The 20,362-nt window shown below is 34.6% G+C and overlaps 1 protein-coding gene across 1 annotated transcript in view; it reads right to left on the reverse strand.

The window, feature by feature from the left end:
- The window catches only part of ablim2 (actin binding LIM protein family, member 2), a 67,045-nt gene that overhangs the window by 13,194 nt on the left and 33,489 nt on the right, over positions 1 to 20,362 (reverse strand). The window contains exons 7-15 of the mRNA XM_051125141.1: positions 14,379 to 14,466; positions 13,295 to 13,353; positions 10,187 to 10,264; positions 9,900 to 10,043; positions 7,713 to 7,745; positions 6,866 to 6,983; positions 6,107 to 6,340; positions 1,215 to 1,316; positions 295 to 348 (exon numbers count right to left, since the gene is read on the reverse strand). Coding sequence (XP_050981098.1) covers positions 295 to 348; positions 1,215 to 1,316; positions 6,107 to 6,340; positions 6,866 to 6,983; positions 7,713 to 7,745; positions 9,900 to 10,043; positions 10,187 to 10,264; positions 13,295 to 13,353; positions 14,379 to 14,466 — 910 coding nt within the window. The remainder of the gene's footprint in view (positions 1 to 294; positions 349 to 1,214; positions 1,317 to 6,106; positions 6,341 to 6,865; positions 6,984 to 7,712; positions 7,746 to 9,899; positions 10,044 to 10,186; positions 10,265 to 13,294; positions 13,354 to 14,378; positions 14,467 to 20,362) is intronic.

Genomic DNA, 20,362 nt, shown 5'->3' on the forward strand with positions numbered 1-20,362 from the left:
ATATAAACAATTATCTCTAAGTTAATAGGCATTGAGCAGCACTAATATTTCAGGGCTTAATGCTATTCGAAAAGAACCAACAATTACGTACTGACTGCTTAAAAGCAAGTACCTTGTCAAATCCAAACCTTTTTCTGGGATTTGTAAAACCTACAAGGCCTACTCTTTGGAGCTGAAATGGAAACCAGCAGACAGAAGGGGGGGTCAAAGGTTACGGTTCCATGGCAGCATGTACCATGGTGACATGCGTAACAGCATGCAAAGAAACATGGTTGTACGGAGACTGGACTGTACCATGCTGTTTGTAGATAGGGGGCTTTCTATAGATATTATCTTTGACTTTAGTCTCTGAGAATGGAAGACAAAGAGAGGAAGAGAATAAGAAAGAAGATGAATAAAGAAGCATGAGTTATTAGAGGATGGAATCGGGGTAAAAAGAAAGTGCAGAAAATGACGCTGTAAAGGAGATATTGTAGTTCATTTCATTCATGACCGGCATGCATGATCAAGCATTTTGCCTTCGACAAAATCTATGGCTTTGAAAAATGGCTTTTCTGCAGTCAGAATTCTAAATAAGCTTTATCTCACTTTCAACTTCGAAGATAGAAATGTCATCTAAAATGAACTAAGCCAAAAGGAAAACAGGGAGATAAATGGAGTAATTGCAATGACATAATGTCTTAATAATTGACACAGCATGTGTATCTCCGCAGCTTGTTTAGGTCATCCCAACCTCACGTCTGCTTCTCAACCATTACTTCTAGAAAAAAGTCATTTAATGTAACACATGTGGGACATTTTAAGAGCCGTTTCAGCATCTGCCAGCACTGGAAACAAGACGTCATTACAATAATGGGCAGAAAACACATGAAACTGATCATTAGAATTATTTCAAACATATCCAAGGATGAGTATAGTGACAATAAGTTTCTTTTACGTACTATAAATAGGGCTTTGCTAACAATAATAACTTATAAATGTACTAAATTGATGGAAATTATGCACAAAAATGACTCACAGAACAATATGAAGGCAGAATGTGATTGTGAATTATTCAGTCTGCCAGATTTTCTCATGAAATAGAGACAAATGTGCATTGAAAAAGAGGATTTAATATTGCAAAGAAGTGAGGACAGAAAGAAAGAAGAGCTGTGAGAAAGAAAACCCAACTGATTTAGCATAGATAGCTAAAGAGCAAAAGTTTTAGCACCTACCTGGGATATGGAAATGCCGTGGGGCCGCCACGTACGTCGAGGAAGGAGATTTGCCATCAGAGTAGGTGGAGAGACTCGGGGTACTCCGACCACTTTCACTACCTTGAGGGGTGAAGGTCATGGCAGACACAAAAAACGAAAAGAAAAGAGAAGGAAAAGTTAACAGGGTTCCCTTAATGACGTTTCGTTTTAGATCTTTCAACGGACCTCACAATACAGCCGGCTCTGAAAAGTATACAATTTGTCTTTGCGTTTACACTTTATCTTAAAGGGGTCATTGGATGCCCATTTTACAAGTTGATATGATTCTTTAGGGTCTTAATGAAAAGTCTATAATATACTTTGGTTAAAAATTGTCAATGGTTGTGTAACACAACACCCTTTTTACCTTGTCAAAACGAGCTCTGCAAAAATCATCTCATTCTGGTCGAGGCTGCTTTAAATGCAAATGAGCTGTGCTTGCCCCGCCCCTCTTCTATCGGTGGAGAGACGAGCCTGTTTATTTTAGCCGCATTTAGCCACTAAACTTACTAACTAGCACATTATTAGGAAAGGCGATTGCAAAGATTCATAAAAAAACCCTTATACTCACTTCTGCTGTAAGTAAAGTTGGATCACGAATGATTCGTGCGAACATAGACGGATATATGTAGATCGGGAGGTGCATTCCCTTCACAAACAAACATAATCTACTGCATCTTCAGCAGCTCCAATGTCGGGAGTAAATGACGATCACTATGTTCATTATTACATCCAGCAACACAACACCTCGGAGATATTCTTGTCTAACTGACATCCCTGCTCCAGCATCAAAACAAAGAGGGCGGACTGTTACAGCTGATCTGAGGTAAGAGCTCATGTCAATCAACTATCGTGAGAGCGGCCTCTGTCAGTGTGACACCACAACGACAGGCATCTGAGAATGGCTCGATTTGAAAAAGGGGATATTATTTTTACAGAATTAATTAAAAACCACTGCATGGATTTTTATCATTATAGGGTAGATTTGTACATACGCTGACAATACACATTAATGTTCAAACAACATGTAAAAGTAAACTTAGCATCCGATGACCCCTTTAACACTAATGGCATCTGTTCAGCAGACACTCAACTTTGAGTGGGGTCGAGAATTGGACATAGACTGGCAGGCTGAATTGTGATGTCACCATCATACTCAGTGAAAAAATACTAAGTCTTCATAATCACAATCTTTTACCAAACTGAGAGCAAAGGAGAGAGAGAATCTCTTTTATAACTACTTTTATAACTCTCTTTTATAATGTTTTATTTAAATGCATGAAAAGTCATTTGAATATGTTGAAAACCAAAATACACATAAGCAATAATCTTTCTCTGTCTCCTTTGTTTTTTCCTTCTCTCTTTCACACACACTTGCAACTTCTTCAAAAACATGCACACACAATACACACAAAGTGCTGTTAGTAAAAATTCACCCTGTATCAGGGAAAAATCTTCCACACATCTGGAGCTGGGGGAGCAGGAAATTGTCATAAAATACACCAAAGATACACAAATCAAATCACTGGAGCACACTGTGGAGTATGAAGGTCTCGATGCTCCCATTACTCATTAAAATATGATTTTATGGATTGCAACGCCCTTCTCATGTCTGCTGGGTGTAATGCAGAGTTTATTTGTGACCCTGGACCACAAAAACCATGTCATAAGATTGAGAAATGGAGATTTATACATCTGAAAGCTGATTAGATAAGCTTTCCATTGATGTATGGTTTGTTAGGATATGACAGTATTTGGCTAAGATACAACTATATGAAAATCTGGAAGCTGAGGGTGCAAAAAATATTTGTACGAACAAAAATCTCAGCAATGCATATTACTAATCCAAAATTAAGTTTTGATATATTTACAGTAGGAATTTTACAAAATATCTTCATGGAACATGATTTTTACTTAATATCCTAATGATTTTTGGCATTAAAAAAAATGATTATTTTGACCCATACAATGTATTTTGGCTATTGCTACAAATATACCCATGCTACTTAAGACTGGTTTTGTGGTCCATGGTCACATTTCATCACTAATACAAATTCTGCAAATGACTTCCATCTTTATTTTCTATATCATAAGTAGAAACCAAACTCAGAAGGTGATATGAAACGATCAAGGAAGCTATAGTGAGGTTTTGCATTTGTAAGGAAGAGGCAATTTTCCTCTTTACCAATAAGAAGTCAATTAGACAGCTAAGTGAATCATAAACAGCACTCTCCAAATGCAACCTCAGTGTACTTTCATGCAGCATTAAAAGGTTGGCCTGGAACTGCACGAGGCCTAAGTTTATGCCACTGTGCCTGGCAAACTGACCCAAAATTACAGCTCATCAATTTGCCCCTTTAATCTTCTCCTGCGAACTTTATTCCCACTCTCTCTGCTTCTTGCAGAGAAACCACAAAACCCAAATCTCTTTCATCATACTTTCCTCCTCTTCACAGACATCTTATCTTTATGAATAAATACTTTCCGATATATTCTACACTACCAGGCAAAAGTTTTTTAACAGTAGGATTTTTAATATTTTTTAACTAAGTCTCTTCTGCTCACCAAGCCTGCATTTATTTGATCCAAAGTACAGCAAAAACTGTAAAATTTTGAAATATTTGACTATTTTTTATTTAAAATATTTATTTAAAAATATTTAAAACAAGTTTATTTAAAATAACAGTTTTCTATTTGAATATATTTTAAAATGTAATTTATTATTGTGATTTCAAAGCTGAATTTTTAGCATCATTACTCCAGTCACATGATCCTTCAGAAATCATTCTAATATTCTAATTTGCTGCTCAAAAAAACATTTATTATTATGTTGAAAAAAGCCAAGTAGATTTTTTTTCAGGTTTCTTTGAACATAAAGTTAAGAAGAACAGCACTTATCTGAAATAGAAATCTTTTGTAACATTATAAATGTCTTTATCATCACTTTTAACAAATAAAAGTCTTAATTTCTATCATTTCTTTCCCAAAAATTATACTGACTCCAAGCTTTTGAATGGTATAGTGTATAATGTTAAAAAAACTATAAAAGTAATGATGCTGAAATTTTAGTTTCGATCACAAGAATAAATTACAAAATATATTCAAATAAAAAACAGTTACTTTTACCCTTGTCACTGTCACTCCCATTTTTGAACACAGACATACATCCAGACTTACATTTTTATAATTCATGAAAGAAAACATTTTGTAATATGATTTTAATGTACATTTTCCATGGTAATGCAATGTCTGATTTTAAAATGCCTTTCAAAGATGAATTTGGAGTTGAAGTTTTGAACTGATATATAATTTCCTATGATTTCTAAAACGTCATAGGGAAAAAGGCAACGAAGAATGTCTTTTGTGACAAAGGTCAGAACTCATGTTATGATGTAGATTTTTTTAAGTTGCACTCTTGACATATATTAATCTATTACATTTCCTACATAATTTGTAATACAAAAATAGGGTAAAATATCTATTTAGGAGTCTTAGACCTTTCCAACGATGTATAAACTATACATCTATAGATTAGGATCTTTTTGCAATATGGTAAAGTAAACTTAGGCATCCCACAGAGGGGACGGTAACAGTTAAAGGGTTAAATAGTAAAAATATTTTAAGTTTTTACTGTTTTTGCTGTACGTTGTATCAATTAATGGAGGCTTGGTGAGCAGAAGAGTGTTTTTTAAAAACATTAAAAGTCTTACTGTTCAAAAGCTTTCGACTCGTAGTGTAGATATACATAAAATGTACATATGCACAGTGGGGTCCAAAAACCAGAGATCAAAAATCTGGGATTTTTTGTCCATTGTTATTATTTAATCAAGAAATGTACAAAAATTTAGTATTTTGAAAACCTTTTACATATGATGTAAAATGAAGAAATACTTCAGATACATTATTTTTAGCTCACTAATTAAATAATCACAAGCCAGTTTCTGATATGTGAAATTTCTATACATTTTACATTTCTACACGTCTCAGACTTTTGAACTCCACTGTAACTCCACTTGCAAACTATTGTCTATTGAGTATGAATGTTAGGTCAAATAAAAACACTCAAAAATGCTGAAAGGAGAAAAATGACCCCCACCAAGTAAACAGCAACATTAACACGAACATACAGACAGTCACTCTGAATACCAGATGTATGGCGGAAAATTTCACCTTAACAGATGAAGCACAACATCAACTACAATACAACAAATGAATGCATATCGATGCTCGCCACCAACGTTCGCATTTGTCTTGGTGCATTAGGTTACTGTTTCAGCTCAAATATAATGAATATCAACATGTCTCCATGCAAAATGGTTGGACATAACTCTTTAAAACACAAGCAAGCATAAAAAACAGATTGGTCCAAGGACTGAACCTTGCGGTACACCTACAATCTCACATCACTGTAATACACTGGTAATACACTGGTGATACACAGTGAAAGAGAGACTGGTTTGTAGGGTTTACCGTGAGAAGGCAAATTGAGGTGCAGGGCTGTCCTAGGCCTACTTTCAGACTTTGCTTCCTGTTTGAATCCTGTCTCAATTCCTGTTCAGGAAAGGTGGATGAAGGATAGGGTAGTAATGTAGCAAAAGACTAGTTCTTTTGAATGCAAACCCTGTGAAGCACTAAGAGTTTCGGAGCTTGATCCATGGCTCTGTGTTGAAATAGAATTCCAACAGCAGGAACGTCATCCACTTTGTGACATTAGGTTCTTAAAACAGCATTTTTAGTACTGAACTCAATCACTCACATTGTCAGTTCAAAGTGAATCTTGTACCAACCAAATCCAAGACTGTAAGTTCACACACATGCAGCATGTGGTGAGTTGTACTGGGCAAAAAAGCCTGCAAGCAGAACTGTGGTACCTCTAAAGTAAGGGATGTAGTTGTGTTGTTGGAGCAAGGCCAGAGTAGTGGGGTTGAGGGGCAGAGCCACGCCACCACTCCCTGCCTGTGGGGTGTTTCTACCACTGCCGCTGTACAAAGGCAGTGGGGAGGAGCCTCTGGCACTACCATGGGCGCTACTCCTCCCCGAAGTTGGGACAGGCAACAGGTTGGAATTTTCTGGATGAGTGGTGTATTTGACACTCAGATATTGCTCTGAGCAAGAGACCCAGATGGTCAGGGAAGAATGGCAGTAATATGTGATCAGCAACTACACTTGAAAACCAAATGATTCTTCAATTCTGCATCAAATTAGTTTGTTGTGGTTTAAAATGTATTTTTGAATATAATGCATTACAGTTTATAAAGTTTTAAATATGGATAATTCTTACACAAACACACCAATTTGCTTCAGAAGGCATTTATTAACCCCCTGGAGCTGTGTGGAGTACTTTTTATAATGGATGGATGCACTTTATTGGACTTCTAAATCTAAACACCCATTCACTGCCATTATAAAGCTTGGAAGAGCCAGGACATTTTTAATATAACTCCGACTGTATTTGTCTAAAAAAAAGAAATCCATATACACCTAAGTTGGCTTGAGGGTGAGTAAATCATGGAGTAATTTTCATTTTTGGGTGAACTATCCCTTTAATATTTAAAGCACTATTACATCCAAATCATTGAAAAGACTCAAAGATAGTTACACAATAACTGTGCAGATATGTGGAGGGATACCTGGTCTGCTGTAGGTCTGAGGTGAGCGGGAAGGCGTATAGCGGCCATAACCCCCTAAAGAGCTGTTGGAGCTGGGGCTGGAGGGCCTCCTCTGCCGTGGAGACTTTTCCCCATCTCCCTTAAAACAAATGGATAGTATTTCAGTATGAAATTAAAAGTGTCAAACAATTAACAATCTTAAACGGTAATCACTACGGAACTGGGACACACAGGAGGAAATTACAAAGCTGAAAAAGAAACACAGATGTAACCAGTTTACAATAATCAGTCCTAACTAGTAATAGGCTGATCATTGAGTGATTACACCACAGAGTTGTTAAACTGAAGATGATGAAAAACACACAATACTGTTCATGTCACTAAAATCACAACTGTTCTACTTCACAAACAACTGTTCACAAAATATGAGGAAACACAAGGTCTCATTCACTAATCATGCACACATTTGTGTGTAAAAGAACATTGTCACTCAAAAATTGCAATTTATTAAGTAATACGTTCAGTATATGTATGTAAGTGTTTATTTATCCCATATTATTAATTCTAATAATAGTTATTATTATTAAAAACTGAATAACTAAGTGACCCTATGTATTTCAGAGCAATACAAATGATTAATCTAGAATCAGATTATGGATAAAAATGAGAAGTAAAATTTTATAGAATTTAATATACAAAAATTTATTAATTTAGAAATACAGCTTCCAGCTTCATTAACAAGGTAAAAATAAATTCGGCAGATATTGAGCGAGAAAGTTCTCTGTAAATACTACACAAGGCATGATTAGCAAATGAGCCCCACTGAAACAATAACTGGTCCTGTTTCTTCATGTCAACTCTACTATACCTCAGTTGGAGTAGGGGTGAGTTGCTGGGGTGACTGTAAACAAAGAAAGCAAATGAGTAAGATGGAATTGAATGCAATGATAGGTTCATGAAAAAATTAGATTTTCACCAAACTAAGTTCCATGACTGAAACTACTGTAACATACAGAAGCCTGTTTCCACCACTGAATAAAAAATAAAAGAAGGTTACTGTGGCTTTTTATCTCACAGTTCTGACTTTTCTCAGAACTATGTGAGATATTAACTCACAATTGTGAGAAATAAAGTCAGAATTGTAAGATATAACCTCAAAATTGCGAGTTATAATGTTTATATCTCACAATTCTGACTTTTTTCTCAGAATTGCTTGATATAAACAATTGAGAGAAATGAAGCCAGAATTGCATAATATAAACTTGAAATTGCAAGTTATAAAGTCAGAATTGAAGATATATACACTAACAATTCTGACTTTTTTCTCAGAATTGCTTGATATAAACAATTGAAAGAAATGAAGCCAGAATTGCATAATATAAACTTGAAATTGCAAGTTATAAAGTCAGAATTGAAGATATATACATTAACAATTCTGACTTTTTTGTCAGAACTGCTTGATATAAAAAATTGTGAGAAATAAAGTCAGAATTGTGTGATATAAACTCGAAATTGAAAGTTATAAAGTCAGAATTGAAGATATATACATTCACAATTCTGACTTTTTTGTCAGAATTTCTTGATATAAACAATTGTGAGAAATAAAGTCAGAATTGTGTGATATAAACTCAAAATTGCAAGATATAAAGTCATAATTGCAAGATACAAACTCGAAATTATGAGATATAAAGTCAGAATTGTGATATATAAACTCGAAATTACGAGTTATTAAGACAGAATTGCAAGAAATAAATTCACAATTCTGACTTTTTTTCTCAGAACTGTGTGAGATATAATGTAATCCCACAATTGTGAGAAATAAAGTTAGAATTGTGTAATATAAACCCGAAATTACGAGTTATAAAGTAAGAATTGCTGGATATAAACTCAAAATTGCAAGAAATAAAGTCAGAATTGCGAGATACACACTCACAATTCTGACTTTTTTGTCAGAATTGCTTGATATAAACAATTGTGAGAAATAAAGTTAGAATTGTGTAATATAAACCCGAAATTACGAGTTATAAAGTAAGAATTGCTGGATATAAACTCAAAATTGCAAGAAATAAAGTCAGAATTGCAAGATACACACTCACAATTCTGACTTTTTCGTCAGAATTGCTTGATATAAACAATTGTGAGAAATAAAGTCAGAATTGTGTGATATAAACTCGAAATTACAAGTTCTAAAGTCAGAATTGTGAGATAAAAATTTATAATTCTGACTTTTTTTCTCAGAATTGTGTGAGATATAATGTAAACCCACAACTGTGAGAAATAAAGTCAGAATTGTGTAATATAAACTCGAAATTACGAGTTATAAATTAAGAATTGCTTGATATAAACTCACAATTGCAAGAAATAAAGTCAGAATTGCGAGATATAAACTCGAAATTGCAAGAAATAAAGTCAGAATTGTGAGATATAAACTGCCTACACAGTACAATGCAATAAAAAAACTATTTTTTATTGCATTGTACTGTCTTATTTTCTGTCTTATTTTCCAGGAAAAGTATATAAACATGCTATAACATGCTGTGCCTTTTTCTTGCAAATGTGAGTTGAAAAAAGACTGATTTGACAAGTCTGACTTAACTCGCTGACTTAAAAGTCAAAATTGTGATATAAACTCGCAATACTGAGAAAAAAAGTCATAATTTTTAGTTTATATTTCACAATAGTAATTTTATTTCTCTGAATTGCAAGTTTGTATCACGCAAGTCTGAGAAAAAAGTCAGATTTGTAAGATAAAAAGTCACAATTAGCTTTTTTTATTCAGTGGCGGAAATGGTCTTTTATAGTAACACTTAAATTAATTCACAACATTATAATTTTTGGCCAAGCCATGTTGCAGTGAAGCTGGATGATGAGTAAAGATGGTTACATTTGAAAATGGCACTACTGTAACAAATAAATGCTGTAGCTGCTGTATGAATAATTATGTAATCCTTTTCACCTACAAAGACAAAAAACTGTCAAAAATGAGAAACAGCAAATAGAGGACATGTGTATGTTATTCCCTCATGTAAGCCTGGATGAGGGTGTGTGTTTGTACCTCTCCAAAAGTCCTATCCTCCACAGGGTAGCTCACATAGGGTGAGTATGAGAGCATGTCAGGTCTGTCAATGTTGTAGATCGCTTTGATTTTAGGAAGAGCAGCCAGGTCCTTGTAGTCCAGAAGTTCATCACCCAGCTTTGCCTTAAAAAAAAGCAACATTATGGCTTTACAACTCTCTCTACACAGATATAGCTATTCGAAGGCTTGTGTGTTGCTGCCCACTGGTGGTGATCTTCAACAAAGAAAAAGTAATAAAGCAAGGAAATATTTTCAAATGCACTTACATAGATAACTCGGCTAGGGGAGCCTGATGCACTGGAGGCAGGAGCAGAGGTGATGCTCTCAGAGGAGGTTCTCGTCACCTGGAAACAAAAACAAAATGAGAAAAACAAAGACACTAACAACTTGGTGAAGTTCTAAGGCATTTAGTTCACTCAATTTAAATCGTACCCCTGTACAATGTAACATTCATATTATGTCTTAAAGGGACAGTTCACCCAAAAATGAAAACTCTGTCATTAATTACTCACCCTCATGTTGTTCCAAACCCGTAAGACCTTCATTCATCTTCGGAACACAAATAAAGATATTTTTAATGAATTCCGAAGATGAACGAAGGTTTTACGGGTTTGGAATGACATGATGGTGAGAAATTATTTTTGGGTGAACTATCCCTTTAAGGCTAGTGATTATACAACAACTCCAGTGTGGCTGTTACTGTTGTGTGGCAGTAACAACAGCTTATCAGTTTTCACACAAGTTATAAAGGAATCAACAGAAATGTAGAAAAGGTTTTGCCGTTACGAACTGAACAGTGATTTTTCTGTTAACACAGTACAATGTGATAAAAAAACTAAAAATAATCTTTTTGTCTTATTTTCCAGGAAAAGTATATAAACATGCTATAGCAAAAATAGATTATTAACCTCAATAAACCTATAAAAGTTTAGTTCGATTTATTAATATATATTGTAAAGTAAGACATATAAGGAATATTGTCTAAAAAGGCTTATTATCTTATGCAGTTTTACTTCAAGTCAATGTATCTTGCTCTGATTTGCCAATATTATAAATGGACAAAAAGACAAAAATTCTTGTACTTTTTTTTTTTTTTTGCAGGTTAAATGGTATATAGGTCATTTTTAAATCAACAAACAACAAAACCTTTGAGAATCTTATTACAACATGAAAGATTTATTCGTAATTATATTTATTAGTAATGCATTTAGGGTTGATTCATAGTGTCTTCTCAATATATACACACTCATTTTTATCCAGATGATGTTAAAGGCTCTTCTTCGGTTGCTGATTTCTACTGGGTGGGAGTGGTGGTAGCCTACGGTGGCCTGCCAGGCCCATTTTAGACTTTAGTGAGCATTCTATTCAAACTAAAAGCAGGTTGGGAGGTAAGCCCATGCAGAGGGGAGAGGGCCGCATGTCACAAACCTGCTCAGGTACATTGGAATGGAGATCACTGAGCTGAATCCGCACATGTTTCTGCAGGGAAAGGGTTGTTACAGTGAAGCGCTTCCACATACTGCATATCACCTTTGTTTAACTAGCTGGATTTCCTGTTTAATGATTTTGCATAATATATTTCAGAGCATGTCAGCTACCTGAACTAGAGCTTTTTTTATTTTGTAACATCTTAGGGATAAAATTTAAATCCCACACATTTGCTAACTGTCTTTTTAGGGTCCGCCACTGATTTTAGACTTTGATCGTAGATCCTTGACATTCAAGTCAATAAAAATTAAGTTGATCCGCTGATAACGGTGTTTATTTGCATGTTATCTGCGTTGTTTTAGTGCCTGATTCAATTAAATTTTGAGAGTCCGTTAACAGCACAACCATGCAAAATTTGTACTGAGCACAATTTGCATACAGAAATTCTCCAACTTGATGAATGGTTCTATGAGGTAGACACACCAGACTATCACAATCTTTTTTACTGGGACTGTACAGCATCACTCCACCACCAAGATCCAGGCACCTTTAAAAGCCAAAAGTGCACTCGACAACAACATGCATCTGAACACTTCCCTAAATAGACCACTTTTCTCCACTACTTCATGAATAACAGCTGTCATGACCAACTATTCAATTATTTTTCTTTAGCAAAATGTATTTAAAATTCAGTCACTCCAGCAGTGAGGTGCAATATTTACATTGGCATGCAAAAGTTTGGGAACCCCTTGCAGAATCTGTGGAAATGTGAATAATTTTAAAATAAGAGAGATCATTCAAAATGCATGTTATTTTTTATTTAGTACTGTCCTGAGTAAGATATTTTACATAAAAGATGTTTACATACAGTCCACAAGACAAAAATATAGCTGAAATTATTAAAATAACCCCTTTCAAAAGTTTGGGAACCCTTGGTTCTTAATACTGTCTGTGGTTGCTTGGATGATCTACAACTGTTTTTTTGTTTTGTGATGGTTGTTCATGAGTCCCTTGTTTGTTCTGAACAGTTAAACTGAGTGCTGTTCTTCAGAAAAATCCTCCAGGTCCTGCAGATTCTTTAGTTTTCCAGCATCTTTTGCATATTTGAACCCTTTCCAGCAGTGACTGTGTGCTTTTGAGATCCATCTTTTCACACTGAGGACAATTGAGGGACTGAAACACAACTATTAAAAAAGATTCAAACATTCACTGATGCTCCAGAAGGGAACACGACGCATTAAGAGCTGGGGGGTGAAAACTTTTGCACAGGATGAAAATGTCCAAATTTTTCTTATTTTGTTGAAACATCATTTTTTCCCATTTAGTACTGCCCTTCGGAAGCAACAGAAGATACTTGCATGTTTTCCCGAAGACAAATTGTGTACAATTTACCTTGATCTTCAAATTCGAAAAGTTTTCACCCTCCGAGTCTTAATGCAGATGCTTGAAAACTGAAGAATCTGCAGAACCTGGAAGATTTTTCTGAAGAACTATGCTCAGTTAAACTGTTCAGAACAAACAAGGGACTCATGAACAACTATCACAAAGCAAAAATACAGTTGTAGATCATTTGGGTAACCACACACTTTTGGGTTGACAAAAACCAAGGGTTCCCAAACTTTTGAAGGGGGTTATTTTAATAATTTCAGTATTTTTTGTAAACATGTAAACATCTTTTACGTAAAATATCTTATTCAGGACAGTACAAAATAAAAAAATAACATGCATTTTGTATGATCTCTCTTATTTTGTTAAAATTATTCACACTTTCACAGATTCTGCAAGGGGTGCCCAAACTTTCGCATGCCACTGTATACATATAATCACTCTCTTTCAAACCAGTTTCTGGTCATACTGGATTGCAGGTACAGTAGATGCAGTTTTTTTGTGCTAAAATACAGCACACTGTAGTGCCACAACTGTTTAGTGTACTCACTATACCTTACCTTACTCTTCTCCTCCATACGCGCTGCCTGTCTGCAAGGAGGATGCCAGATGGAAGAACCTTTGAAAGAGAAAGCCAAAAATAACTTGCAAGTCCATGTTAAAAAAAAATATGATGGCTCTAAGAAGTTATTTCCCGTTTCCCATTATCTTTAACTAACTGGTGTCATTATTTGTGGATTTATGTTGCCTTCAAGTTCACACAGCATAATATTCACAGGTATAGTAGTGTAGATTCTTAAGTGGGATTTAAATACTTTTTGGGCCCACTTTATCTTTAAACTACCTCATTTCTTAATTCAAATACCATATTTCACATAAGCATGCTCATATATACCACCATATCAGCTGGCATTCATAAACTAAGTAACACAATCATTCACCATTGGAATGAGTCAGCAGCCTTTCATTTTATTTTAGCCAGATTGAAAAAAGGCCTCTAACTGATTCTGCTTTCTAAAAGTACATCTGACTATAAATCTCCTTTGACAAACTGCAGTGAAGTGACTTTCTGTGGTAAATCACTGTGCAAAGTTCAACGATATACTGAAGTGCTGCAAAGTTTGAGGTGGGACAGGACAATAAATAAAACCACATTTCTTTTATGATGTCAAATGTGTATTTTCTTCTTTAGAATTTAAGCCACATCAACTATGGAATGTATTCAGGTTTTGGATATGACTGGTCTGAGCCGGTCTAGCTCCATATGACTATCTATTGCTGTTTAAAATACAAAACAAACCATCCATTCTTATTTTTGTCAGTACTGTTTTCTTAAGGATAAAAAGTACACTAATATATATATTTAGAAAACTTTGCAGAGGAAAATGTTTCCTGCAGCATTCTGACAATGAAATGTATTTCCTCAACATTAACTGTTGCTAATCACAGCCAACAAATCATTTTTTTAAAGAGATATTGTTATAGTTTCTTGTTGAATATAATTAGTAAAAGGTTGACACATTAATTGTAACATTAAATAATTTATAAATAAAACAGAAACAATATTTATTGTACTGAAGTATTTGTGCCATCAAATGTCAGTATGTGAATCAAATCATGTAAATTTGATGATGCTTAAATTACCTTGCAGGTACATCTCCTCCCCCTCCCCAAACATCTGGTCACAGCGTGCACATCTGGCACATGTGGGATGATAGTGCTTTTCTCCAGCCTGCAGATTAACACAAACCAGAGCATATATCAGTCATTTAACTTCACTGCAGAAATCTCTCAATGAATATATTTTGCGTATATACTCATATTAAGACTAAATTTGTCTTAATCTTCTTGACAATGTACTTGATTGATTTATTCCCCAAATTATTCATGTTGTTTGCAGTTTAAATGCTAATGTGATAGCAGTAGGCAAAGGGACAGCATCTGCAATAACTGTGTCTGAACAGTAGAGGGACCACAGACAGAAGAGCTGATGCAATACTGTCACAACTCAATTCTGATAGCCACTTCAATTTTACTTTAAAACTTTTATCAGACCACTATGCAAAAATGGCTTTCTGTACCGGCTAAAAAAAAGAAGTTCACTCACCCTCATGACATCTGAGATGTTCATGTCTTTTTTTCTTCAATCGAAAAAAAATTAAGGTTTTTGAGGAAAGCATTCCAGGATTTTTCTCCATATAGTGAACTTCAATGGGAGCCAATGGGTTGAAGGGCCAAACTGCAGTGTCAATGCAGGTTCAAAGGGCTCTACGTGATCCCAGCCGAGGAACAAGGGTCTTATTTAGCAACCACAAATAACCTTGGTCTTATTTTAACCACAAATGCTTGTCTTACACTAGCTTAACATCAAGCATTTTGGAATCACACACACGTGATGTAGGCGGAAATACTGACCCAGTGTTCACAAAGTGAATGTGCAAAGAAAGTCAAACGCTCTTTACAAAAACAGTAAAACAATGATGCTGGACAGTTGAGGGAGAAAGTAAGATATTTCACCCTATCCTACCTTTTACACAGATGAAGAACTAAGCGCACGACGTCCATCCACATCACAGAGCTAGTGCAAGATAAGCATTTGTGGTTAAAAAGTACATACATTGTAATTTTTTAAATGATTGATTGCTTCGCTAGATAAGTCCTCAGCTGGGACCATGTAGAGCCTTTTGAAACTGCAATGATCTGCAATTTGGACCTTCAACCCGCTGATCCCCACTGAAGTCCATTATATGGATAAAAATCCTGGAATGTTTTCCTCAAAAAAATAATTTATTTGTGACTGACGACAGAAAGACATGAACATCTTAGATGACATGGGGGTGAGTAAATTATCAGGAAATTTTCATTCTGGAAGTGAACTTTGAAATCCAGTGGATTTGCCTGGACTTGATAGGTTTATTGTACTGTGCTGAAAAAATCTCATTCTCATTACTGTAATTACTGTAATTTTGAAGTACATTTGTAAAGTGCAAATTTAAATATATATCATGATAGTATTTGTCATACTGAATTTGTACTGGTTTTATTATTGTGTTTTCATGACGATAATGTACTGCAAAAAAATAAAAAATAAAATAAAAAATCTTGGCCTTGGGGTGCAATTTTACCCAAACATTTCATTGTGAGACTGTGATAATAAATGGGCATCTGAGAGACTAAGTGACAAATATTATGCCATAAATAAATGGTATTTGTATATTTTACCATTCTATTATTCGAATGTTTAGGATCAGTACGATTTTTGAAATTAGTCTCTTATGTTTACCAAGTCTGCATTTATGTACAATAAGATATTATTGCTTTATTTATTTATTTTTTGCCACATTGTGCTTTCAGTTTTAGTTTGTTTGAAAGATACTGTGCCAAAGCATGATGGCCCAAAACACAACTTTAAAGACCTTTTATGTTAGAATAAGAATTTATATATATTTTAAAAACTACACTTTTTGCCTGGAAGACCTATCACGATACCACAATGTTGCTAATACCGTTACATCCCTACAATAGAGTAAATACAGTAAAAACTGTAATGTTGTGAAATATTATTACACTTTAAAAAAAAATTCTATGCTAATATATTTTAAAATGCACTTCATTCCTGTAAATATAACATTTTTGTGATGCTGAATTTTCACTCTAACATGCTTGGCCCTCAGGAAACATTTCCTATTATCACTGTTGAAAACAGTTATGCTGTTTAATATTTTTGTGTCAACGTTTGATCAATTTAATGGGTCTGCTGAATAAAAGTATTAATTTCCTCTGAAAGAAATCATACTGATCCCAAACTTTTGCATGGTAGTGTATCATCACCAAAAGATAAAGATAAAGATAAAGTCATTGTCCTCTCTAGCTTTCTGTTAACTAATCTGGTTATTATTCAATTTAGTGTTTTTTAAGATCTCTGTCAAGCTGTAATTGTGCACGAGGTAAACAGTTCCGTCAGTACAGATGAGTAAAATCAGTTTCACCTTTTAGATTTTCCTTTGATTCCTGTCATCCATTTTTCATCAAGCTTCATTAAGTCCTAAAGGACTCATCTATAATCGGAAATTTTCAGCTGTGCATGCTGTGTCACACTCCTTTTTGTGTTCAGGACAGCTGTTGATTTAAATTCTCATGTATCAAAACCTTCACTGGAAAATCTACTCAACCCCCTCCTCCCTCTCCATTCTCTTTCAACACAGTCGTGCCACTCAAAATGTCGTGACATTTCAGGCTCCCAATCAATGCTTCAGAGTAAACAAGGCCTGAAAACCATCCTCAGCTTTTACTCTCTTTCAGTGACATACTGTACATCAACAACAAATGGAACAAACTGTTTTAAAATGTCCTTAGATACACAATAAAAACCTTTACCTTTAATGACCTCAATACCCAAATGCTGTTTAGGCTTGTGAACTGGCATTACTCCTGAAAGGTGGGCTAATTATTCTTGCTAACATAAGGATACCTGTATCAGCTAGCCTTCAGTAGATGTAAAAAATGTTGCCGAGGGCAAAATAAAATGGCAAGATGTTGTTATGCATGACTTCATTTATTTTAAACCTGCTCAAAGCACTTGGCATGGACATTGTGTAGTTAAAACTACCATCCTAAACCATGATGTCACACAGTGACTCGATCTAATTTTGGGTTACTGAGAGCAAGTGGCAGTGCCAATGGGACAGTCACTATAGCAACAGTGTCCCACTCCTGACACACAGACACACTTATTTATAGAGCTTTAAAATACACAAAGCTGTAGATCTTTATGTATATGTGACAGATATGACATGCACACCTAAGAATTTTTACAAGCAATTTTTACCGCCCAGTGAGAGAATTAGCAGATACAAAGAACAACTACATCAATAGGGTTCTTGTTAGGTGTAACAAAATAGCTGTTTCAAGAAAAACAAAGAAGAGTTTGCATGTAAGAACAAAACGGAACGAACAAAAACAGAAAAAGTGAGAAGACGACGAAATATGAGGATATATATTGTTCTATACTGCAGTTAGTTGCCAAATGATCATATGCATGAAGCGTTTTTTAGAACTTCCACATATTGATAAACCAGCTTGTAAACATCTGGTGAAGCTCATTTTATATGCGCTATATATAGATGTAGAATCTTGAAACTCCTCTCCTGCCTCGTTCTTATCAGAAACTGAGAAAAATAATAATTGCAACACCGTAAATAATTATAGCCGCATGAACATTCAGTTTCATATTATTTAACAAGATATAATTAAAATGCCAAACCTGGTAATCCCAGGAGAGTACCTAGACAGGTAGTTGTTTACATTTAAATGCTGACAGCAAAACACTATCATAACTGTTTAGGCTAACATTAGCTAGCAAGCAATGCTTCTTTTCAAAGACATTTTAATGGTATTCTTCATAATCTATAACTTGCCTTCAAAGTCATGAACGCATTTTTAAAATCGTGTAATATTTTAAAGCCTTTATTATTTTTCAACTCTACAGCTGTGCGGTAAAATTAATTTCAAAGGTGCACTTTTCATTCATAAAGATGACATGAAAAAATGTCTTTTCATGGAAAACAATGATTTTTTAAGATGAAAATGACATGAAATTACCCTTATAACCAGAAGATGGCAGCAGAGGATCACTAATTTTTTCAAGTCTTGCTTTTCGATTATAAAATTACTAGTATAACAATTTTTTGTATTTTTACCACACTTATGTTTATAGTATAGCAAGTGTAGAAAATAATAAGTGAATAAATAAATAAGCTCAGACACAAACAGCCTAAAAGGGTGAATTATTTAAATACTTATATATAGTTCACTAATAATTAAATAAGTTTAATGGTATAAGAATTCAATAATGCATTCAATATGAATCAATATGAATTTAAGTTTTATCTTGAACTGTAAAAGCTATTAAATAGCATATATTCAACCAACACAAACTTGTTACTGCTGTAGTTTTGTTACTCTGAATTTAATCTAAATCATTAAATGCACAGCTCTATTTCTGACATTGGCTTGTCAGATGTTTTAGTCGGTTATTACTGTCAATCATAGCAATGACTTGCACATATTTAGCTGATTCACTCGCATAATTTTTTTCACTCACATTTGTCATTCTTGAAACGGTATACATGGACGTTTGGTCCTCTTAGACAAACAAAACTTTTCTTTGAATTGTGAATGGATTATGTAGAGAAAACGAGCAAAGGACACTCCTATTACTGCACAGTACAGACTGTACAGTTGACCGGAAATGACTGAGCTGGCTCGTCTAAAACGAGGAAGTAATCCGTGCATATGGTTAACTGGGCTGTGAATTGACTGTCTGAGATTGTCTTTGTAAGCAACCACTCAGCTTCCGCCTCCTCCGACATGACCATAAAAGCCTTTCACACACATTCAAAGGAAAGGTATGATACAACTAAACCAAGTCTTGCTATAAAGGCAACTTGAAATGGCATTTACAACCCATTTAACTTGGTAATGTGACATTTGAAACAGATTATTCGATGAGAAAAGTGGGACTTGATAGTATCCACCAGGAATTAACTGCATTTTGAAAAACTTAGGTTTTATGCCAGTGCCCTCTTAAAGGAGAAGTCCACTTTCATAACAAAGATTTACATATTTACATGTAATGTACTCACCCCCTTGTCATCCAAGATGTTCATGTCTTTCTTTCTTCAGTCGTAAAGAAATTATGTTTTTTGAGAAAAACGTTTCAGCATTTTTCTCCATATAATGGACTGATATGGTGTCCTGAGTTTGAATTTCCAAAATGTAAGAGTAAGACAAAGGAGAGTAAGACAAAACGAGCGTTTGACATTAAAAAAGTATATAAATTGTATTATTTTTATGAAAATAACTCATCGTTATGCTAGATAAGACCCTTATTTCTCGGCTGGGATCATTTACAACCGCATTTGGGATCGTTTGAAGCCGCATTTAAACTGCATTTTGGAAGTTCAAAATTGAGGCACCATATCAGTCCATTATATGGAGAAAAATGACGAAATGTTTTCCTCAAAAAAAAAAAAATTTTTACGACTGAAGAAAGAAAGACAAGAACATCTTGGATGACAAGAGGGTGAGTACACTATATGTAAATCTTTGTTTTGGAAGTGGACTTCTCCTTTAAAAGTTGACCAAATTAATTTTAGGTTAGTTAGGGATCATGAACTGAGAAATCAAAATTCCATTAATCTTTTGACATATAAGAGATCACTGTACTATAAAAACATCCTGCCTATCCTGTCCAAGTCTCAGAACTCAAAACTTAATATTAGTCTAAATACAGCTTTTATTAAAGCCAAATTGCCATGAGAGGTTGTGGAATGATGTAATAGTGTAGCTATTTCCTAATTATTTACTCATCCCCTTGTCATCCAAGATGTTCATGTCTTTCTCTCTTCAGTCACAAAGAAATTCTTTTTTTTCGAGGAAAACATTCCAGGGCTTCAATGGGAGCCAATGGGTTAAAGGTCCAAATTGCAGCTCTAAATGATCCCAGCCGAGGAATAAGGGTCTTATCTAGTGAAACGATGTGTCATTTTCTAAGAAAAATACAAAGTGATATACTTTTTACCATAAATGCTCCTCTTCCACTAGCTTGACCTCACGCATTACATAAT

The sequence above is a fragment of the Labeo rohita genome, chromosome 12 (assembly GCF_022985175.1).
Source record: "Labeo rohita strain BAU-BD-2019 chromosome 12, IGBB_LRoh.1.0, whole genome shotgun sequence".
NCBI classification, from domain to species: domain Eukaryota; kingdom Metazoa; phylum Chordata; class Actinopteri; order Cypriniformes; family Cyprinidae; genus Labeo; species Labeo rohita.